Source organism: Kogia breviceps, chromosome 3 (genome assembly GCF_026419965.1).
Source record: "Kogia breviceps isolate mKogBre1 chromosome 3, mKogBre1 haplotype 1, whole genome shotgun sequence".
NCBI lineage: Eukaryota > Metazoa > Chordata > Mammalia > Artiodactyla > Physeteridae > Kogia > Kogia breviceps.
Genome location: NC_081312.1, coordinates 86,476,793 through 86,501,174, shown reverse-complemented (window position 1 = coordinate 86,501,174; position 24,382 = coordinate 86,476,793). Strand labels below are relative to the sequence as shown.

The 24,382-nt window shown below is 40.7% G+C and overlaps 1 protein-coding gene across 3 annotated transcripts in view; it reads right to left on the bottom strand.

Moving 5' to 3' along the window:
• The window catches only part of STARD9 (StAR related lipid transfer domain containing 9), a 128,969-nt gene that overhangs the window by 43,355 nt on the left and 61,232 nt on the right, over nucleotides 1–24,382 (bottom strand). For all 3 annotated transcript variants that reach the window (XR_010839665.1, XM_067029080.1, XM_067029081.1), the window contains exons 5-15: nucleotides 23,361–23,393; nucleotides 23,210–23,271; nucleotides 21,223–21,335; nucleotides 10,124–10,193; nucleotides 8,622–8,694; nucleotides 5,345–5,412; nucleotides 4,176–4,273; nucleotides 3,543–3,752; nucleotides 3,280–3,377; nucleotides 2,042–2,119; nucleotides 1,546–1,617 (exon numbers count right to left, since the gene is read on the bottom strand). Coding sequence is in view for 2 of the 3 variants with exons in the window: in XM_067029080.1 (XP_066885181.1) it covers nucleotides 1,546–1,617; nucleotides 2,042–2,119; nucleotides 3,280–3,377; nucleotides 3,543–3,752; nucleotides 4,176–4,273; nucleotides 5,345–5,412; nucleotides 8,622–8,694; nucleotides 10,124–10,193; nucleotides 21,223–21,335; nucleotides 23,210–23,271; nucleotides 23,361–23,393 (975 nt within the window). In the remaining variant the exon portion in view is untranslated. The remainder of the gene's footprint in view (nucleotides 1–1,545; nucleotides 1,618–2,041; nucleotides 2,120–3,279; nucleotides 3,378–3,542; nucleotides 3,753–4,175; nucleotides 4,274–5,344; nucleotides 5,413–8,621; nucleotides 8,695–10,123; nucleotides 10,194–21,222; nucleotides 21,336–23,209; nucleotides 23,272–23,360; nucleotides 23,394–24,382) is intronic.

The window sequence follows — 24,382 nt, the reverse complement described above, 5'->3', positions numbered from 1 at the left end:
GTAAAAATGCTAATGCTAACCGAAAATCAGAACAATAACTTCTGGATATGTGAAGCAGTCCTAAAGTTTAGTTTGGGTAACAAAATATTGACATAGCCAGGATACTTTAATAACATATAAGGATGACGCAGTAGAGTACTGGAAATGGGGACATTTATTTGCAAGACCTAAATCTAACCTGTCACCAAATAATGCCTGCTACTTCTTCCTTTTAAATGTCACGGGGGGACTTCCTTGGTGGTCCAGTGGTTAAGACTCTGTGCTCCCAATGCAGGGGACACGGATTCGATCCTTGGTCAGGGAACTAAGATCCTGCATGCCATGTGGCACGGCCAAAAAAAACAAAGTAAAAAAAAAACTTAACACAAGTAATTAAAAAAAAAAAAAAGTCTCTGGGAATCACCATTTGATTCAATCTCCCAAAATGTTCTCATCCTCATGGGGTCACAACAACAGTCTCTTTCCTTGTTGGTCTCTCTGCTTCCAGCCTTCAGTCCATCCTACATGCAACTGTCATATTAATTTCCCCAATATACTCCTTTATCATGTCACTAACTGGGTTCAAGAAGCTGTGAGTGGGCTTCCCTGGTGGCGCAGTGGTTGAGAATCCACCTGCCAATGCAGGGACACGGGTTCGTGACCCGGTCTGGGAAGATCCCACATGCCGCGGAGCGGCTAGGCCCGTGAGCCATGGCCACTGAGCCTGCGCGTCCGGAGCCTGTGCTCCGCAACGGGAGAGGCCACGACAGTGAGAGGCCCGCGTACCACAAAAAAAAAAAAGAAGCTGTGAGTAACCCTGTTCATGTCACGTTCAAACCACCTGAACTGGCCCTCTCCTCCCCACCCCTCCGCTCTAGCAGGAGCACATATCCTATAGCCAGCTTCGCTGCCCACCCCCCAACCCCGTGTCCATGTGTCTCACACCAGCCCTTCTCTCACTTCCGTGGCTTTGCTTCTGTTATCCCTCCCTCACCCCAATACCTCTGCCCATCTCCCTATCTAACAGACCCTATCCATTCTCCAAGGTCTCAAGTTCTCTGCCTTCCAACTCCAGCACTGAGGCTGGCCCTGAAAATTCCAAGCCACACTGACTTCTTCCTTCCTAAGCTCTTTCCGTCTAACTCACGTAATTTATTACATTTAATCATTCTCTAACTGTGCTTCCAACTAGACTGCAAGCCATCTGAGGGCAGGGACTTCTTTGTATCTCCTGCAGCATCGTGCTGAGCACCTAGCTGGTGTTCAATGAATACATGTCACTGATTTACTTATTTACTAGAAAATAATATTTTTCCTAGGCTACTGTCACTATCTGAAGGGAGTTATCATGATCCCCTGGGAAAACAAAGCAGAGTCAGAAAGCCAGTCACCAGCCCTGTGACAAACACATCCCCCAACTCAAGGCTCAATGGAGACAAAGGCTGTCTCTATACAGAACCTCTCTGTCCTGGTGGGGGAGCAGTCCTGGCCCAGGAATGATGGAGGGAGGTCAGATCTGTTCCCAAGGTGATGTGAAGCACAACTGAGTCTCCCCAACAGACCCACCTTCAATTCATTTTGGAGAGCCAGCTCCTTCAGATTTTCATCCTTTCCCTCATTCAATGAATGGAAGTTTCTCTGCACAAAGAGAGAGATGTGCTTCATGGGTCCCACCCTCACTCTTATGAAGGAAAAGATGCAGATAAAGGAAAGACTTTATCGTTAAAATCAGAAACAAATCAGAAGCCTAAGTATTTGGGCTCAGATTGGTACAAAGAAGGAGAATTCAAGGAAATTTTTTCTGGAGGGGCCCATTCCCCGTAACTGCCCACACACAGAACAAGGGCCATTCAGGCAAATGCCCTTTGGACAGCACAGAGGACACAGTGAGAGGGTGCCCACCCCATCTGAAACTACACAGGTAATCAGAGTAATCGCCATCCTATCTCCGGCCTCTGCTCTACAAGCATCACCTGACTGAGAACACAGTGCAGCAGGGCTCAGACACCCTGCAGAAGAGAAGGGGCTCTGGAGGACAGAAAAGTCCTGACTGCCCACATACCAGCTCAAAGCTCAGCAGCATGGCTTTCAGTCTTCCAATCTCTTCCCTGAGTTCTCTGATCAACTTCACGTTTGCATCCTGAAACACAGAGAACTCGGTCACCACTGATTGATATCAGGCCCCGAATGGCTGTGAGATGCTACTCTCAATTGGCCTGGAAGAAGCGGCTCGCAGTTAGCCTGGAAGAAGCGGATTACTCCTTTGGAGTAATTTCTAGGGCAGGCTTTTCAAAGTGTGGTCCCAGGATCAGCAGCAACTTCACCTAAGAACTTGTGAGAAATGCAAATTCTGTGGACCACCCCCCACCCGCAATGCCCCAACACCTATTAATCAGAAACTCTTGAGGGCTGGGCCCACCTGTGATTTAACAAATACACACTAAAGTTTGAGAATCACTGCCTAGAGCAGGACATCAGGTTGGTAATATAATACAAATGCCAGAGCATGTATAGGTAGTAGGTGCTAATCTTCCTGTATTGAGTGTGACTAAACTTAGTACCTGACGAATTACACTGCCCTTTATTTTTTAATTTTTTTTAAGTCTTTATTGAATTTGTTACAGTATTGCTTCTGTTTATGTTTTGGGTTTTTGGCAGCAAGGCATGTGGGATCTTAGCTCCCCAACCAGGGATCGAACCCACACTCATGCATTGGAAGGCGAAGTCTTAAGCACTGGACCGCCAGGGAAGTCCCTACACTGCCCTTTAAAACAGTCCATAAATGGGCTATATGTGGGCCACCCATTTGTGATCCCTGCCCTGGAACTTTGCACTGAAATTGCAAAGCAGATGAGGAACTTTTGGAATATTCTCATTATTAATTCAGCTTTCAAGACTAAAGCATTCCTCATATGCCACTTTTACCCCAAACAGAGACGTCACTGCAATTTGCATATGAAAAAAGGCACACAGCAACATAAACTTGGAACAAAGGCAGTAAACACAGATACTTTTAAATGATCTTTCCTCGAGTGGCAACAGTGTACAAGGGATCTTAAGACCAATGGCCTTAGAGAAATATCTAAAATAAATTATTCAAAAAAGGCAACTGAATGAAGCCAGTTGAGTTATGAGAGAACGGTATGACACTGAAAGAAAGAATTTCACTCCCTTGGCATTTGGAGAACAAGTCTGGCAGTTGGGGTGAGTACAAAGAGAAGGAAATCAAATGAAAGGAAAAAAAGAGAACTTGGTGTAAACTTCTGTACCAGACCCCAGGACTTCAAATGAAGGTCTCACCTCATTTACCCGTGGCTTGTTGATGATGTTTTTGGCGTTGGATGCGTATCTCAACGTGCTCATGGTCTCACTGTAGCTAGTGTGTGCAGGAGACACGGCTGGGGTAGAAGGAGAAGGTTAAAACACACGCCAAGCCTTTCCAACCCAGCCCATGACCACTGGCCTTGCTGCCATCGCCCAGGCTGTCTGAGACCCTTGATGAAATGGGAGGCAGTGGCAGAGCACCAGTCCCAACACAGAACCAGCTCTGGCAGCCTACTCACTGGCAACCATGATGGTTCTGGAGTTGCCTCCGAGGCTGTCCTTCAGCAGCCAGGTCAACACAGAGTCCCGGTAGGGGATGTAAGACTGCCTCTGGGAAGGTCCCGCTCCACTGCTGGTCCTGGAAGGAGAGCTAGGGATGCCACTGTCACTACCATCGCTCGCTGCGCTGTTGAGGTTCTGGCAGCTGTTGAATACCTGAGAGTTCTGGGCTTAAAAGACAAAACATAATAAAAGTGGAAGAAAAAAAGGAATTACGAAACAAATGCATTAAAACAAAGCAATGGTTGGAGAAGGTAGACTTAGCATCACACTTCCTAATCCCTTTCTGCATATGACGGGATGCTTTAAGTGTGGACCCTGAATTAGACTCTGGACTCAAGAGATGGAATATTTAAGCCGAACAATTTGTAGTCTCCCTTCTTTTTGGAATGAAAGTGGTAGGATGATGGTCACACTGTGTTCAAAAACTACAAATATCAATTTTTCATGCCCAAAGCCAGAAAGTAAACTTTATCAGAAAGAACCTTTTAAGTATCTACTCCATTTTGACAAAATGAAAACATATGAGTTATTTTCCAAAGTCTCCCTCCCACTGTGATAATCCAGGCTACCGTCAAAATACATCAAAATACCTAAGGTGGAGATGACGATCCCCAGAGTCACAAGAGACTTGTTGATATTGGCTCCTTCAGTAATCCGGTCCTTACAGTAACTGGGATCTGCTCTTTCACTAAAACACAGTCGATGAAAAGAGAAACAAAAGTGAACAAGAAGACACTATCCTTATAATGCTATTGAAATACACTATCCATTATGTTGCACTTTGTGTAAAAGATCCACATAATAAATTCCCCTTAGAATTCAGTTCCAGAAAAAATGTTACCATCATGTAATGAACTGGCATTCTTCTGCTTCTCAGGCAATAAAAATCAAACAATTCATTACACTTGGCTGCCAGAGCATTTTGAGTTAATACTTATTCACAGTAATGATACCAATATAGTTTTTTGGTATATACAATTTTAATTTTGTTTTAATTTCACATATTAATGGCTTTATGCTGTATCATTAATGTTTGCAAACTCCTTATTTAAGTAAATGTGAAATATTAAAAATTCACACTTCCAGTTGGCTGATACAATTTCTTCCAGAAAGCACTTAAGCTTTTAAGGGAGTGGTGTACCATATTAATTATTTAGCAGTTTTAAAATAAGAAAATATGCCTTATTTCACGTTACACTTTTTTCTGACCACATTATTCCTGAGAGTTTCTTCTTTCTGGATATGTAAATGAGTACAATTCATGTTTCCTTCTAATACTTAAAAAGGCAGTATCTTCTCCCCAATGCCACAGTATTTTTTAAAGCTTTTTTTTTTTTTAAAGAAATGTGTCGAGCTGCATAAAATCAATATTAGGTCAAAGGAAAAAAGCACATTAACTCAGTCCCCTCTACTTAGAGCACTAGTTTTTCAATCTTGGCTATACACTGCCGGCACTCCCTGTGACTCCACTAATAATCTGATTTATTTGATCTGAGGTGCAGCCTAGGCATTGGGAGCTCTAAAAGGTCCAGGTTATTTTAATGGGCAGCTAAGATTGAGAAACCCTAACATAAAATTTTTTAGCCCTTGGAAAACTACAGCTTCTTAACCTAGCATTCAAACAATTTGTTTCTTTTGTAATTTTCTCAGGATGACTGAAATGTATAAAAGGTGGGGAAAAGTTTATTCCCGGTAAAATGAGCAAGAACAAGGTCATTGTCAAGGGAGTAATTCCACTTGGCTTTGAGATCCTAATTACCTGCCTGCTAGGTCCACAAGGTTGATCTTGCTAGCGATTTCAGAGGGGAGGTGGTTCTCCAGGATTGCCTAGAGGGAGAAAAGATATTTAAAGCTTGTCACTTGGAAGAATATGTTGTTTTTTTCCCATGACACCCTCCTAACCAAGGTGATATTCGGATTTTTAGCCAACTCACTCAAGAAATCTGTATTCTAATGTGTTCTGAACCAGATGAGCTCTCAATATCTGACAATCAGTAAGCCCTGGGTCCTGCCATCATTAAAAATGTGAGCAAAGGGCTTCCCTGGTGGCACAGTGGTTGAGAATCCGCCTGCGAATGCAGGCGGGGCACGGGTTCGTGCCCTGGTCCAGGAAGATCCCACATGCCGCGCAGCGGCTGGGCCCGTGAGCCATGGCCGCTGAGCCTGCGCCTCCGGAGCCTGTGCTCTGCAACAGGAGAGGCCACAACAGTGAGAGGCCCGCGTACCGCAAAAGAAAAAAAAAAAAAAAAAATGTGATCAAAACTTCCATAGGGGGCTTCCCTGGTGGCGCGGTGGTTGAGAGTCTGCCTACCGATGCAGGGGATACGGGTTCGTCCCCCGGTCCGGGAAGATCCCACATGCCGCGGAGCGGCTGGGCCCGTGAGCCATGGCCGCTGAGCCTGTGCGTCCGGAGCCTGTTCTCCGCAACGGAAGAGGCCACAGCGGTGAGAGGCCCTAGTACCGGGAAAAAAAAAAAAAAAAAAAAAAACTTCCATAGGGTAGGTGGGCAACACCCCACGAAGTCTCCCTAGCATGGTTTACCGGGTAAATGCTCAACTCTTCTCCAGGAGGCTCTGACCCATCAGTAGAGATCCATAGAAGGTTTGGAGGGGCGGATGATGGGGCTTTGTCTCTTGTTAACCTGAGTCGCAGCCTGTTAACTTGCAGGGCAGGAGGACTTTGCCTCTCTCTGTTCTATCCAGGGGCATCCAGCCCTCAAGAGCAAAAGCACCTTTCCTTTTTTTAAAAAAGTTCAATATGGGGTTTTTGTTTTTGTTGTTTAATTTTAATGTTGTGCATCCAATCATTAAATCCAGTTTTAAAATATTTCCAATAACTCCCCAAATTCCGAGTCTGTTCGCAATCAATCTCCATTGCCATCTCCAGCCCCAGGTCACCACTCAATTTTCTATCTCTATAAATTTGTCTTCTCAGGATATTTCACACAGATGAGTCATACAATATCTGGCTTCTTTCACTGTGCATAATCATTTTGAGATTCATCCAGGTTGAGGCATGTGTCAAAAGTTCAATTTTACTGCTGAGTAGTATTCCAGTGTATGAATATACCATGGTTTGTTTATCTATTCACCTCTTGATGAACATTTGGGTTGTTTCCAGCTTTGAGCAATTACAAATAAAGCTGCTATGAATATTTGTGTACAAGTCTTTGTATGGACATATGATTTCTTTTCTCTTGGGAAAATACCTAGCACAATGGCTGAATCATATGGTAGGTATATGTTTAATTTTTAAAGAAACTATTAAATTCTTTTTCAAAGTTGTTGTACCAGTAGTATAGTGTATGAGAACTCCAGCTCCTACAATCTTGCCAATATTTAGTATAATCATTCTTTTTAATTTTAGCTATTTTAAAAGGTGAGTAGTGATAGTTCATTTGGTGTTAACTTGCATTCCTCTAATAATTAATGATGTTTGCATCTTTTCAAGTGCTTAATTGCCATCTGTATATTTTCTCTAGTTAAGTATCAGTTCAAAATTTCTGACCATTTTTTTTGAGTTGTTTTATTATTGAGTTTAGAGAGTTCTGTATATATTCTGGATACAAGTCTTTTATCTGACATATGTTTTACAAATAAATTCTGTAAAATAAATTTATTTTACAAATAATTGTAAATAAAGAATTTATTTACAAATAAATTCTTTTCTTTTTATTCTCTTAATAGTGTCTTTTGAAGAGCAGAAGTTTTAAATTTTGACCAATTCCAAATTTCAATTTGTTCTTTTGTTCAATTTGTTTTTAGTGCCATATCTAAAAAAACTTTGTCTAATCCAAGGTCACAAATGTTCTCCCATGTTATTTTCTATGAGTTTAATTGTTTTAGGTTTCACATTAGTGCCTACAATCCAGTTTGAGTTAATTTTTGAATAAAGTGTACACTAAAGATTTTCAACAAATTTGGCAATTGTTTTTGGCCATTATTTTTCAATTTTTTCTTATGCCTATTTTCTCTTCTTTCTTTCTGGGATTATGTTGACATACCTGATGTCCCACAGGTCTGTGCAGCTCTGTTCATTTTCCTTCAGTTACTCTTCTTCAAAGTGGATGATTTCTATTTGTCTATCTTCAACTTCACTAATTCTTCTGCCATCTCAAATCAGCACTTGAGTCCCATTAGTGATTTTTTCATTTCTGTTATTGTACATTTCCAGAATTCCCCCTTTTAAAATAATTTCTATTATTTTATTGAAATTCCCTAGAATCATTATCATCATGTTTTCCTTTAATTCTTTAAAACATGGTTTCCTTCAGCTCTGTGAACGTATTTATATTAGTTGCTTGGAAGTCTTTGTATGCTGAATCCAACATGTGGAGCGCTTACAGTCAGTTTCTTTTTTTTTTTTTAATTTATGTATTTATTTTTGGCTGCTTTGTGTCTTTGCTGCTGCACGTGGGCTTTCTCTAGTTGTAGCGAGCAGGGACTACTCCTCATTTCCGTGCGCAGGCTTCTCATTGCGGTGGCTTCTCTTGTTGCAGAGCACGGGCTCTAGGCAGGCGGGCTTCAATAGTTGTGGCACGCAGGCTCAGTAGTTGTGGCCACAGGCTCTAGAGTGCAGGCTCAGCAGTTGTGGCACATGGGCTTAGTTGTTCCGTGGCATGTGGGATCTTCCCAGACCAGGGCTCGAACATGTGTCCCCTGCATTAGCAGGCAGATTCTTAACCACTGAGCCACCAAGGACGTCCCTACTTTTTAATTTTAATGTTTATTTTCATTTCAATCTTGCTTTTCATTTTAAATGCCCAGACTGATCATATAGATATTAAAGTACTTTGAAATGTTAAAAGTAAAATGTAGGTCAAAGATATTTTGATTAGTCTTTATGAAATGCCTCTACACTTTCTGAGTGTGTAGCTTAGTAGACTGTGTAGGTCCTACTTATAATGTTAGGTCATATCTGAGGACCTATAAAGGGAAAGGTAAGAAGAAAGAAAAAGAAATAGGAAGGAAGACAGGAAATCAGTCAAAAGGGATAATGAAAGGAAGAAATCTAAGCAAATATAAGTGGTAACCAACCTGCGTATAGTAGATAGTGAAGATGGCATGGGATCTGCTGCTGGCCTCATGAACATGGGTTGCTGCTGTGATTCTGTGTATATAAGGGAAGAAAATTAGGACAAGGATTGTTTATGCATGGTGATCCTTAAGGATCCATGGGGAACACAAGAGATGTTAGTGCTGAGGTTCACAAGTGAGGATCATGAAACACACGTTATTTAGTCTGTTATAGTTAGGAGAGTGGCCCCAGGAGGGCAGGAGCAGTGCTCTAGGTCCTGATATCTGAGAATAAAAGCAAGTGTAGCTTCATATTAAACCACAATTAGAACTTTTTTTAAGCAACAGAAGTTAAAAATCAGAGTTGAAAGCGTGACACTAAACAGTCATCAACCTGTAAGAATACCCCTAAAACAGACCCATTTAAATAAGACAAAGGGACGTAGAGAGCTTGCTGGAGAAGAAGGCTCAAAGACAGAGAAAGTAAATCATGATTAAACACAGAATATTAATCTTATAGTGCCAGAAAGGGCTAAAATGAGACCTTGAATTACATGAACATGATGCTTCTTAAGCCAGGTAGAATTCACAGGCTCCCTCAAAGATTCATTCCAATCTTGACCCTTAAAGTCAAAAGAGTCTTCCCTTCATCTAAATCTAAGTCAATCTTGCCTCAGTTTAAGACCAACTCATTGACTTCTGTTCTCAGAGGAGTTACAGAATTGAAGAAAAGAGTCAAAACCTAGAGGCTGATTTATTCAAGGATAAAAAGGACAAGGTGAGGCCTGACACTTAAAGATCAAGGACCTCAGGGTACCCTGAAGACATGAAGCAAGTCCCTCCAGAATAGTTCCGTGAAAGCCAAGGAATAGAATGTTAAATTTAAATTTCTCCCTTTATGTTCAACTAACTCAGACATGTTATTAATAGGATACGTAGAAGACTCTAAATTCCCCCATTTTTTTTTTCAGTTAAAAAAGGCTATTTTGGGGGTGTAAAATAACATTCTGGGTATTTCATAGTAACTAAAAATAGAGTATTATCACAATTTACAATAGGTTTAAGGAGAGTCAATAGCACTTAGTATTTCATAGCAGATTCAAAATAGTCTTTTTTTAAGTAACCTTTACAGTATGCAAAACTAGAAGAAAAAGGGTTTTCTGAAACATTTTAAACTATATAAAAACTATATCACCTCTGTCAAGGAGAGGACAATGCAGGCAAGAATCTGTTCTTTGATTAAAACAGCAGAAGTCGTGTATTATAAGACAAAGCATAGAGTAATACTCTGGGCTTACTGCCTAATATTATTATACCCAAAACAAACTCCAGCTTCACCACTAGTGAGAAGAGCACTAAATCTCAGCCACTGCCCCCTACACTGGGTACACTTCTGTTCTGAGAAAGGCCTGCTGATTGTGGATGTGGGGAGCTGCAGAGAGAATATATACTGTGAAGGGGGATGAGAACACAGGAAATAAGAATGAGACTGAAAGAATGACAAGGACAAACAAACCTGTTACCTGTTTGCTATTCCCTCCTCCAAGAGCTGAATTACTTGCTTATAGCTGGTAACTACGTGTTGAGATAAACCTATCCAATTTGCAAGGAGGAAAAAAGAAATTAAAATTTTTTGGCAAAGTTTAACCTTTTCCCGTAGGTAATTAAATTTATCATCCTATTTCATATCAGTTGACAGGCAAGAATGAGGGAACAACTTAATTCAGATAATAAATTAAGTCAACAAATATTTATTGGAAGCCTACTATCAGGCATTGTGACAGTCTCTCTGGGAACATAGGTCTCTGCCCACACAGACATTATAGTCTAGAATTCATGTAGCGGTTATGCTAACAACAATGAGAAGAATAGCAATAACAATACCTTACAATTTTGCTACATAGGTTATAATAAAAGTTCTCATAAATTACCTCATTTGGCCCTCACAAAATTCCTGAGGCAGACAAGGGCTACGTGCCCCACAAAATGGCAGACTCGGTTTGACATACAAAACATACAGTACACATGTCCTTATCCTCCCACAGTTTACAATCATGAGAAACTTTATGATACAAGATAATATGGCCAAGTGCCACAGGACTAGAAAGATAATAAATGCTGTGGAGATCAGAGGAGTGGTCAGGGAAAGCTCCATGGGGGAAGCGAGACTTGAAGTTAGCCACTGTAGAATGGGCAGGCTTTAGATAGGTAAAGAGAGCTTAAGGGCATGAAAGTAAATCTTTATGGCTGGTTACCTACCAAGTCAAAAAAAGGCTTTCACAACTGTGCTAGAGAATCTCTGTATTAGAGATTCAGGAACCAAAGTAAATTTATGGGCCCATAGCTGAATACACTTACACTAAAAATTAGCAAAGTAACTTGAACACTGACTGGATTTTTTTATAGTAAGGAATTATTACTATTATTTAGATGTGATAATAGTTTGGGGTATGATTTTTTAAAAAGACATTCCTTATCTTTTAGGACTACATACTAAAATATTTATAGATGAATTGATGTGACATCTGGAATTTGCCTCTGAATAATATAGAATGTGGACAGGAATGTGGACAGGGCAGAATTTGCCAAGGGTTATTGGGTTATGGGTTATTGTGAACATGGGGGTACATTATACTAGTCCATTTTTGTTCAAAATGTTCAAAATTCTCTATAATAAAAAGAATTTTTGTTAAATTTTGGTTAAATTTTTAAAATTCTTTTTATTATAGAGAATTTTGAAATTTCCTGGTGGTTCAGTGGGTAAGACTCTGTGCAGGTTTGATCCTTGGTCAGGGGACTAGATCCCACACACATGCCTCAACCAAGAGTTCATATGCCGCAACTAAGAAGTCCACATGCTGCAACTAAAAGACCCCACATGACTCAACAAAGATCCTGTGTGGTGCAACTAAGACCCGGCACAGCCAAAAAAAAAAAAAAAAAATTAACCAAGGATAGAGACCTTCTGCTTTCTGTAATGGCAAATTACATAATATAAACCAACCCTTCTGCTAAGGACTATTAGAAACAGCTGGACAAAATCTAAAAGATATCAGTGTGAAGGCACAGAGGGATGACGAGATAGTGAAAAATTTCCAGGCTATATCCTGGGGGAGGATGGAAGTCCAGAGAGATAAGGCCAGCATTTGGGGACGCTTCTCCTCTGAGAGTATTTGCCAAATCTTGAGGAGAAGTGGCTGACAGCTGTTCTCCTGACAAACTCACAGGTCTAGGGAGACACAGACTGCAGTCCAGAGCCCACCCGGAGTGGGCCCTATGGCACCCCACCTCTTTGGGTTGGAAACCCAAAGGGTTAAAACACAGGAATAAGGTTGAATTAGAAGTAAATAGCCTCTGAAGGGATTACAGCTCAGCTTTGAACATTCTCAGTCCTTAAATTGGACTGATGTGATTCTGAATCACTAGTGTGTGCAGGAACCTGGCACAAATAAATAAAAGTCTTCTGTACTGGCAGATATCATTGTTCTAGACCTAAAAATTACTTCTATAAGGAATTTAGCAAATACTGCCTGGCACAAAATTATAACAAACCAGATACATAAGTAGACCTGACAACATAAATGAAAACCAGCAAAAATAATAGGGAATAGAAAGAGACCTAAGAAAGATCCAGATATTGGAGTTACAGTAACTTTAAAGTAACTCTGCTTACTATTTTCAAGGGGCTAAAGACAAGATTATAAAATCTCAGAGAATATTGGAAACTATAATAAAAAGATCAAATGTAGATCTGGGAAGTAAGAACTACTGTACATGAAAGAAAGAACTCAGTATCTAAGTTTAACAGCAGGTTAGACATAACTTAAAAAATAATTAGTGAGGGCTTCCCTGGTGGTGAAGTGGTTAAGAACCTGCCTGCCAATGCAGGGGACATGGGTTTGTGCCCTGATCCAGGAAGATCCCACATGCCGCGGAGCAACTAAGCCCGTGTGCCACAACTACTGAGCCTGAGCTCTAGAGCCCGAGAGCCAGAACTACTGAGCCCATGTGCCACAACTCCTGAAGCCCGCGCACCTAGAACCTGTGCTCTGCAACAAGAGAAGCCACTGCAACAAGAAGCCCGCACACTGCAACCAAGAGTAGCACCTGCTCGCTGCAACTAGAGAAAGCCCATGTGCAGCAATGAAGACCCAATACAGCCAAAAATAAATAAATAAATTTATAAAAAAGTAAAAAAAAACAATTAGTGAACAGGAACATATGTCAGAAACATACAACCAAAATAAAGCACAGAGAGCCAAAAGATACAAAGTATTATATGAGAGGGTAAGAATCATAAAGTATATATAACACACCTGTAATTGGAGCTCCAAAAGGAGAGAGTGGGGTAAAAGCAATGTTAGAAGTAATGGCTTAGAAATGTCTGCAAAAAAAGATATAAAACCACAGATTCATGAAGCCTGACACAATAAAAAAATAAAAATCTATCCCTCGGCACTTCATGGTAAACTGTTAAAAACCAAAGACAAAGAGAAAAACCTTAAAGGAATTACTAAGATAATATCTCAACAGAAACAATGGAAAGCAGAAGTCAGTGGAATAATTTTTAATTGCTGAAAGAAAATAACCACCAACTTAAAATTCTATACTTAGTGAATTTCTCCTTTAAGAATAAAGAAGAGGGCTTCCCTGGTGGCGCAGTGGTTGAGAATCTGCCTGCCGATGCAGGGGACATGGGTTCGTGCCCCGGTCTGGGAAGATCCCACATGCCACGGAGCGGCTGGGCCCGTGAGCCATGGCCGCTGAGCCTGTGCATCCGGAGCCTGCGCTCCGCAAAGGGAGAGGCCACAACAGTGAGAGGCCCGCGTACCGGAAAAAAAAAAAAAAAGAATGAAGAAGAAATAAAGTTATTTTCAATCAACTGAAAACCAAGAGAATTTGTAAACAGCAGACCCACACTAGAGAAAATACTAAGGATTATTTCTTAGCTGAAGGAAAATATCAGACAGAAGGTAGGAGATTTTTTAAGAAGTTCAGACCACAATATTAGACTTTGATAAGTCAATGACCCATGCTGTAGTCTCTACAATGACTACTAAAATAATAATAAGACAATGTGTAAACAGTTAGCTAAAAGAGGAGAAATATGGGATAATTTTAAAAATTAATCAACTCAAAAATCATGAAAGTAGAGAAAAGGAACAAAAAACAATGTAAAGAGAAAACACAATGTAACAGAATTAAACCCAAATAAAATTAGCAATTATATTAAAAATAAACAGACCAAAATATGCTTGAAATATGCTCAAATTACAAGACCAAAATTGTGATGCTAGATAAAACAAAGCAAAAGCCAAATATTTTATTTTAAAAAAACACCTTTAAAACATATGGATATAGAAAGGGAGAAAGTATAAAAAAGATTAAAATGCCAACACTAACCAAAAGAAAGCTACAGTAGTTATAGTGATTCCTGACAAAGTAGAGTAGACTTCATGGCAAAGCATTACTAGAGATAAAGACGGATCCTTCAAAATGACAGAAGCATTCATCAAGAAGATTTAATAATTCTAATTTTGTATGCACATAATAATAAAGTCTCAAAATATATAAAACAAAAATTGCTGGGATTAAAAGGAGAAAAAGACATTCATAGTCATAACAGGAAATTTTAACTAACCTTTCTTATTAGCTCATAAAACAAGCAAAAAAAAATCAATAGGGTTATAGAAGATTTAAGCAACGCAAATAACAAACTTGACAAATAGTATTATATAAATGCTATACCCAACTACTGCATAATTAGTTTTAAGAACACATGGAAAATTTACAAAACTTAGCCATATGCTGGGCCACAAACCAAACTGTTATACAAATATATTTTTAAATGAAATCATATAGTGTTCTTTGAATGCCATTCTATTAAACTAGATACCTATAATAAAATAGAACTATAAAATCTCCAAATATCTGAAAATTAAGAAATGCAATTCTAAATAATTGCATGGGTCAAAAAAGAAATCATTATGAAAATTACATACAATTTTAAACTAAATAATGATAAAAATACTACACATTAAAACATGTGCAGTGCAGCTAAAGCTATATTTACAGAAAAATTTATAGCTGTAAATAAATATATTAGGAAAGAAAAAAGGATGAAAATAGACAAGCTAAGCATCTACTTACAAAGGTTAAAAAATCAGCAAATTAGACTCAAGGAAAGGATGAATGAAACAATAAAAATATGAACAGAAATTAATAAATACAAAATAAACTTACAGTGGAGGGAAGCCACGAAACCAAAAGTTGATTTTTTTAAAAGACAAATAAAATTAATAAGTCCTTAAATTGAACAAGAAAAAAGAGACAAGGGATAGATAACCAGTTAGGAATGAAAAAAGAGAGCCTACATTTAAAGAGACATCTTACACATAAAGTGTAAAAGGATATTACTCTTTATGCAGATACATGTCTTACATTTAGAGGACGTGGATTTTTTAGAAAAATACAATTTACCAAAAATTGGTGCAATATAAAATAGAATATTTGAAAGAAATCAAATCTATAATCTTAAACCTTCTCATCAAAAAATCCTCCAGACTCAGAAGGCTTTGCCAGCAAATTCCACCAAATATTTAAAGAGTAATAACCCCAATCTTACAAGAAATCTTTCAGAAAATAAAAAGAGGCGGCATCTCTCAACTCATTTTAGGAAACAAACATAACCTTTATACTTAACCCTGATGAAGGAAAATGGAGAATCAGAGAAGGATAAAGGATAAAGAAGAGAAAAGGAGGAGGAAGAAAAACATGACAAGGAAGATGATGATTAGAGGAGAATTTCACTCTTGAACATACATGAAACAACTCCCAACAAAACATTGGAAATCCAAATTCTGTAATATATACAAAGGAAAATATATCACAAGTAACTTGGGTCTATGCTAGGAATGCAAGAATGCTATAGCATTCAAAAATCAGTGTAATTCACCTTATTAACAGGAGAAAGGACACAAATCATACAATATAGACAAGCATATATAAAGCAAATATTTAAAAAAATTCAGGGACTTTCCTGGTGATCCAGGGTTTAAGAATCTGCCTTCCAATGCAGGGGATGTGGGTTTGATCCCTGGTCGGGGAACTAAGATCCCACATGCCGCGGGGCAACTAAGTCTGCATGCTGCAACTACTAAGCCCACATGCCACAACTAGAGGGGCTGCATGCTGCAACTACAGAGCCCACATGCCACAGGTACTGAGACCGTGAGCTCTGGAGCCCACGTGCCACAACTAGAGAGAAGCCCATGTGCCACGACAAAGAGCCTGGCTGCCACAACGGAAGATCCTGCATGCCACAACTAAGACCTGATGTAGCCAAAATAAATAAATAAATATTTTTTTTAAAATTCAATAGCTGTTTATATTTTTTTAAAAATTCCTAGGGGCTTCCCTGGTGGCGCAGTGGTTGAGAATCCGCCTGCCGATGCAGGAGACACGGGTTCGTGCCCTGGTCCGGGAAGATCCCACATGCCGCGGAGCAACTAAGCCCGTGAGCCACGGCCGCTGGGCCTGTGCGTCCGGAGCCTGTGCTCCGCAACGGGAGAGGCCACAACAGTGAGAGGCCCGCATACCGCAAAAAAAAAAAAAAAAAAAAAAATTCCTAGAACCCCTTCCATTTCCCTTTCCTGAACAATTTAGTCCTAAAGTCCTTAAGTGGAGCAGAGCAAGGCAGGCAACCACGTCAGGGTGAAGAGCCTGAGAAGGATGAGGAGGGTGTCCCCACAGAGGGAAGGCCTGGCGTGAGAGTGGGGTGAGGAGGGGATGACACGGGAGGCAGTCCAGCACAGAAAGTCAGAGCCTGGCGGGCTGAGCAGAGCGTCCCCACGGAGGCAGTCCAGTGCAGGGCATGGGAGCCCAGGGAAGGTTAGCAGGCTGCCCATGTGTGGGGGCAGCCTGCCATGAGAAGTCAGAGGCCCGACAAGGAGAGAAAGGCATCCCCACAGAGGGACTGGCAGCGGAACAAGATTTCTAAGTTGGCGTGAGGAGGTGGCCCAGCCAAAGAATACCAAGACCAAGAGGGGTATGGAAGGTACCTGCACAGCGAGGGGTGGGGACAGGCAGCCTTGCACGGAGCGCTGGAATGCGGGCATGGTGAGCACGGCTTCCTGTGGTGAGGGGCACAGCCAGGTGAGGCCGGCATCCACATAAGAGAGAGGACAGCATTGACAAGGAGACCAATTACACATGAGGGTGGAGGGACCAATCAAAGAAGCATTTCCACCTTTGGATAAAGGAATTACAAATCTGGAAAGGGAGAAATCCAGAATAAACCCTGTTGTGTTGGACTGCGGTTGGAAGTACTGGTGTGAACATATATTAACTCCGTCCACTCAGAAGGACTAGGAGTTGCAGCATCTCAAAAGCAATGAGCATACCTAGCACTTAGATAGATCTTGGCTTCCAAAAACTTTTCTCCAATAAAAAGGACCAAATTACATATAGAATGGATAAACAACAAGGTCCTACTGTCTAGCACAGGGAACTATATTCAATATCCTGAGATAAACCAAAATGGAAAAGAATATTAAAAAAAGAATGTATATATATGTATAGCTGAATCACTTTGCTGTACAGTAGAAATTAACACAACACTGTAAATCAACTATACTTCAATTAAAAAAAAAGAAGAAGAAGAAGAACCAGGGCTCCTGGGAGAAATGGCTGATTCAAAGACTGAGGCAGGGAAAGCAGATGAACCTCAAACATCTCCTGTCAGAAAGCAAGGAAGTGCTCAAAGAATGATGGTGATATGCCAAAATGTCACAGGAACACACCTGAAGGGGATTCCATTGGCTAAATCTGGAATAATTGGAGCATCAAAATAAAAAATACTAGGAACAGAAGGCGACTCATTCAATAAAATAAGATACCATAAGTCTATGCCAACATAAATAAATTAATAAATAAATTGAAAGTCAGATGAGGATAGGACACATACATGGTTTCACAGGACCGCACCCACAAAAAACACTTGTTGATAAAAGGAAAACAGCAATTTCAGAGTGAAGAAGCCTGGCAGATATGACCTTAAGTGAGGAAATTAAAAATCATGAGTAATGAATGGGACATATCAAAATTGTGCACCACTTAATGGTGTCAAGTTCATTACAGTCAAGAGAGACCACAGAGCTTTCCAGACTGGAGAACACTAGAGAGACACCCTAACCAAAGGCAACCCTTAACTCTCAAATGGACAATTACTGGGACAATTAGTGAAACTTCAATGGGTTCTAAGGATCAGATGGTAGTAATGCATCAAAGTTAATTTCCTGATTTGGATGGTTGTGTTGTAACTATACAGGAGAACATTCTTGTTTGAAAGAAAAACACCCTAAAATAATCAGGGGATAAGGGTCATTAGGTTGGCAATTTACTCTCAAATGGTTCAAGTAAAAAAGTTCTTTAGGGACTTCCCTGGTGGCGCAGTGGTTAAGAATCCACCTGCCAATGCAGGGGACACGGGTTCGAACCCTGGTCAGGGAAGATCCCACATGCAGAGCAACTAAGCCCATGTGCCACAACTGCTGAGCCCACGCTCGAGAGCCCACGAGCCACAACTACTGAACCCTCGTGCCACAATTACTGAAGTGCGCACGCCTGGAGCCCATGCTCTGCAACAAGAGAAGCCACCACAGTGAGAAGCCCGTGCACCGCTACAAAGAGTAGCCCCCGCTCGCCGCAACTAGAGAAAGCCCGCGCACAGCGACGAAGACCCAATGCAGCCAAAAATTTTAAAAAATTAAAATTTTAAAAAGTTCTTTATACTGTATTTGCAACTTTTTCAAAAGTTTGTTTCAAAATTAAAAAATAAAAACTCTTAGAAAACTAAGATAAAAAAGAGAATTCCCTTAACCTGCTAAGGCAGTGCTTCTCAAAGCTGCTGCACAGACTGGAGCCAGTTCTCAAACAGTTACTGATGTGCGATGAGATAGGTACAGAAACCTTTATAACAATATGACAGATTTTATATCTTTTGAATCTAATAAAGAAGAATTTGGGCTTATAATTAAGATGTCTTTTTTTTTCCTAGTAATTCATCTTTATTTTATCAAAGTATTTGTTTGCCATGAATTGGAAATTTTTTTTGAAAACCGGTCCTTCCTCACAGATAGTTTGAGAAGTGTGTGATAAAGAGCATCTATTAACAACAAATGTTATTGCAAACACCATAGTAAAATGTTGACGCTTTCCCGTGGGAACAAAACTAAATACTGTTACCACTCTTATTTCATATGGTACTAGAGGTCCTAGTCAGTGTAGAAAGGCAAGGAAAATAAGGTGTAAGAATTTTTAAAAAACCACAAAAATACTCCTGTTATGTGCAGAATGAGTAAAAAGAAAATCAAAATATTTTTTTTCAGAGTCCCAACTACCCACTTCCAACAACCTCCTGCTTTGTATCCATCCCTGTATATTAAAACAAAGACCAAAGCAAAAATACGATAGTGTCTTTGACTCACTTAAATATCACTTTAGACCCTGCAACCATTGGGCTTTTATGTGTGCTTTGGGCAGGGCCCTGTACATTTCAGATTTCAACTTAATTTGTCATCTAATTCATAAACTTTTTAATGAAAAGTAAGAGGCTACCCCTTTTCTTTTCTTGGATTTAGGCAGCTATCAAGTTCAGGCTTATAGTTCTAAACTGGAACTTCAAGTTCTTTAAAGGCCTTGTATCTTTCATATTTCCCCATGGCAACCTGAATAGTATAGGCATCAGCAAGTACTCAATAAATTCCTGTAGAATTGTTTTCAAAGCAGAAACCACTTTCTGCTTTGGAATCGTATTCACAGAATATATGAGCCGAAGATAGAGAAAGATAGACAGACATACTGGCAGGTAATATAAATACTAAATGAATAAAGAAAGCAAACATTTTTAAAAATAAAAAGTTTGCTGTAATGCCATCAGAGGGTAGTAATGGGAATAAGTTCAGAGTGACTATTCAGGGTCTTGGCTTCCAAGGCTGGCTCTATACTATGTGACCTATGGCTCCTTCACTAGGAAATAAGAGAAATGTCCACCTGTATATGTCATGATTTGAGAAAGTCCAGACCAACTTTAAGAAACATGTAACCCAAAGGATCTAAGAGACTTTTTGCTGGTTTAGAATTATTTCTTACCAAGCATCCTTCCTCTCCACAAGGGTTCACTCATGAAGGTATCCAAAAGAGCCCTGAGATTTAAGTGTGATCCTGTCGCTGAGTATATGACCCAAGCTGTACCACCCTGCATGAATTCTCGGGGTTTCAGCTACTACGCCAATCAAAGAACCTATGATCATAGGTCTCCTCCATGTACAGGATTCTGTCCCATTCTTCTCTTCCAGTGCTAGAACAGGTTCCCAGTTCCAACCCTGCCCCAACCGGCTGTGCAACTTTGGGAACATCCCTTAACTTCTTCCAGACTTCATTTCATCTTCTGTGCAACAAAGACATCAGGACTACATCTGAGCTTTCCTCTAGTTACTCCCCCTACTTGCCCCCCACACCCAAAAGGCACATTAAGATAAAAATAAATTATAAGATGAGAAACTGTGGCACTACTGCATCCACTCATGGTCTACCTTCAAATTTTTGCTTTACACAGAAATATATATCCACAGAGTTTTACAGAGGGATCTCCAACTGGCTCCCAGCAAAGTAAGCGGTATTTTCATCACTGTTTCCAGGCTGCCAATTATGATGGAACATTTGGGAAAAGACTTAGAGAGCAGAATCAGTGACTGGCACACCTACTGAGTCAGCCATTAGCCGTGCCCTGATCAGAGAAGAGACCAGCTCTTAATCTTTCATGTCCCTCTCCTTGTCAAGATTTAAATAAGCTTCCCCCACAAAAGAACCCAACAGTTTCTACTTAATAGCAAGACTTAGCCTAATGGAATAAGAGAAATGGAACCAAACACCAAGTATCAGTGCTTGATGAGGAAGCAGCAAGTAGACCCTGCTCCATGTCTGACATCTCCCCTTGTCACTGACTATCACCACCACTGGAACAGAAAGTACCCCAAAAAGGAGACTGACTGACCTGGGAATCAGTCCCAGCCCTGCTGGACCTGGCACCAGAGACCCAACCTTATTCCATGTCAATTTCCCCCTCACTCACCATGCTTTAAACACACTGGTCCCCTTGACACCACCAAGCCTTTCACTCAGGGCTCTAGCCCATGCCGCTCCCTCAGCCTGAAACATTCTTCCCCTTGCTATGCCATTCTTCGCACAACTGGCTCCTGTATCCCCTCCAGGTTCAGCTTAAAATGTTACCTCCTCAGGGAAGCTTTCCTGGCCACACTATGCAGATGGGTTGCCTACACCACCCAGTGTTCTTTGACATCACTGTATCTATTTATCTTTTTATTAGCCTTTATCACAACTGTAAGTAGTGCTTGTTTTCTGACTCACCCCCACAAGAGTATAACCTTGCCTGGGAGGGCAAGACTGCCTTTTCTATTTATTGGTACCTATTTGGCATCTAATACCAGTAGCTGGCACATAGTAAGTATTCATTATACGTTTGTTGAATGAATCAGCGACCATCAGGAGAGCTTCCCAGGCTTCAATTTGGTCTCAGACCTCCAGGACCACTGTGGCTCACCTTGTACATAGGGCCCCATCTCTGGGTGCTCCCTGACCCGCAGATTATAGGCCTTTTTTTGATCAGACTGTGTCAGCAGATCCCGCACTCGTTCATTATAGATTTCCAGGAAGCTAGAGACATGTAGAAAAAGGCATATAATTAGATCTTGAAAAAATGTGGGAAAAACAATAAGTCAAAAATCAGAAGGTCCTAGTTCAAGTTCTACCTCTGACACTCTAGGACCTTGGTCACGCCAGGTTTCCCCCTTGAGTCTTGTTCTGCATGTGTACAATAGGGTTTTGAGCATTGGCTGTCATTACTCCACAGTTTCAGGTTTACAGTGTCAGTGCTGATTCAAGTTTAGCCTTCAAGAGGCTATTTCAGCATGGGTTTAGGCTGCCACCAGCCTGTGCCTCGATGAGGCCCCCATAGCATAGAGTCTACAAGCATGTTTCTTGAAGTGGTTTTCAAATGTGATCTTTGAGCCTATTATTCACTGAAGGCATCTCAAGGGCCATGCTGAGCAACAAGGGAAGCTAAGTGAGAAGGGTCTGCTCCCCACCCCTAATTTAAGTAGCACAATTCTCATTTTACCTGTCTTATACACTGGGATTCTATTTAAGATATGCTGTCTTATTGGTATCTACTGGCATTTTATGCCTTTTTAAAATAATAACACAGCTATAATTCTTAATTAAAATCAGTAAATATTTTGTTAAATAAAAAAGCAGACTTCTCACACAAAGGTCTTCCTCACTGGAACACAGATGCTTGCCTGTGGAGCCAGCAGTCAGATAAAAAGACTCCAGTTCAAAGCTGCTCTCTACACACTCTTCTTATAAAATTTTTCTCCTTAATCTTCTCATATTTGGACACAGGAACTCCAGATATCTCTTAGAATAGTGGTTCCCAGATTTCATGGACAACAGAACACCTAACATATATGTATATGTTTATACACATAGAGGTTTGCAAATTTTTACTTTATAAACTTAAAAAATGTAAAAATAGTGTTCACAATCATTTAATCTTAAAAAGAGACAGTGGGGCTTCTCTGGTGGTGCAGCGGTTAAGAATCCACCTGCCAGTGCAGGGGACACAGGTTCAAGCCCTGGTCCGGGAAGATCCCACATGCCGCAGAGCAACTACTGAGCTTGTGCTCTAGAGCCCGCGAGCCACAACTACTGAAGCCTGCATGCCTAGAGCCCGTGCTCTGCAACAAGAGAAGCTACCGCAATGAGAAGCTCATGCACCGCAATGAAGAGTAGCCCCTGCTCACCACAACTAGAGAAAGACCGTGCACAGCAACAAAGACCCAATGCAACCAAAAATAAATAAATAAATAAATTTATAAAAAACAAAACAAAAAAAACCCAGACAGTTATTCTTTTTAGGGTAATGAAAATGTTATGTAATTAGATAGTGATGATGGTTGAATGACCTTGTAAATATCAAAAAAAAAAAAAAAAAAATCATTGAAATATATTCTTTAAAAGTAAATTTTATAGTATGCGAATTATGTCTCATGTTTTTAAACAAGGACATTGAACACCAAAAAAAAAAAAAAAAAAAAAAAGAATACAGAGAATTAAGGGCAATTGGTAACCTTCCGCCAACATTTACAGTTCAGACTGGTTAAAACGTCACTTTGGGGTAGCCAGCACTAGTCTAGGAAATAGAGTTTGGGAACTACTGACCTGGAGAGCAACCCAGGAGGGGGTTGGAACAGAAATCCCAAAAGCTAGTATGAAACTGTACAGAAAATAAAGGAAAGGAAACCAGCTAGACAGGGGAAGCTAGTCCACAGGAGACGCCGGCTTGTTAAGCCTGAGGATAGGAACTCAGTTTCCTACAAGCTAAAACCTAAGTAAGATTTTCATCTTGTACTGCAAGATATTTCTGCTGTGCCTTTTCTCCATTCCTCTGGACGACTCTGGAAGCGGAGAGGACAGCTCTGGAGTGGAAACAGAATCACTTCAGGCCGCAGAGCCTGACAGGTTCTTACCTTACTTTTATTCTGCAGGAGGAAGGCAGTGGGGCACAGTTTTCCTCCCTGACAAAGAGACCCTGCACAAACCAGAGGGTTGGAGTTTCACTGAAGGGAGTGTACAAAGAAGACCTACTTTGAGGGGATCCAGTCAAAAGAGAGTCTATACCTCACATATCCGTGGTGTCAGCCCAACAGAGGCCTGGAGAACAGAAGAGAAGAAAGCATTACTGTTCACTCACGGTGATGCTCTCCCCCCAACACCCAGGGCCCACCCTCAGCAGGGACGGGCTCCTTGTGCTAGCCTCTTCACTTCAGGCAGTTTCCCCGGCGGTATGTGGAAGACTCTATTTGCCAGTGTTCTCAGGAGACTCTCATGGGAGGAATGTACCAGATGGGAGGCAGATCACCACCGTAAGAAGGAAGAGAGAAGAAGCTAGCAAACCCAGGTACATACTTTCATGCAGAGAAGGTTACATCCTTCTTGGATGAATCCACTTTACCATGGTGGTCCCTCCCAGAACCCTATCTCCTAACCCTGCACACACAGGAGGACTAGAGTACATGGGTGCTCAAAGAAGAGGCTTCTTTTTTCATCTTGGATCCAGTGCTAACTTATACTCAGGTTAAGAGCTTTACACCCCTGGGTTACTGGGCATTTTCTTCTTTTAATTTAAAATCTATAAAATCAGGCTAAACATGGATGCAGTAAACAATGATCTGGGCCCACGGCAGCAGGGATAATCTTTCAGGAGGAATAACGTCCTAGAGGATGTCCGTGTGTGGTGTTATTTGTCACCTGCCCTACCAGTTCATCTCACCAGGGTACTTCTAAGCCTAAAACAAAGAGGTTTTCTTAAGGAACTCTACCCTCCCACTTTTCCATGATAAAGGAAGGCTCTCATAAGTCCTACACACTTTTGAAAGCTCCCATCCCAGTAGCTGGTACTCCTGCTTCCTTCTGAACACTCAGACCAAACACACACATAGCCCCATATCCACATGGCCTTAGCCAGCACTTAACACTCAGTCTGGGACTTGTCTACACCAAAGGTGTTAAAAAGCTACAGGTGATGAACTTGGAAATGATACGAGAAATTCAGAAGGACTGGCAAGGTCTGTGTCATCAAAGGGAATTGTAAAACTCTAAGGTTCTTCGGGGTGTAATAAAGAGGGGCTAATTATTCAAAG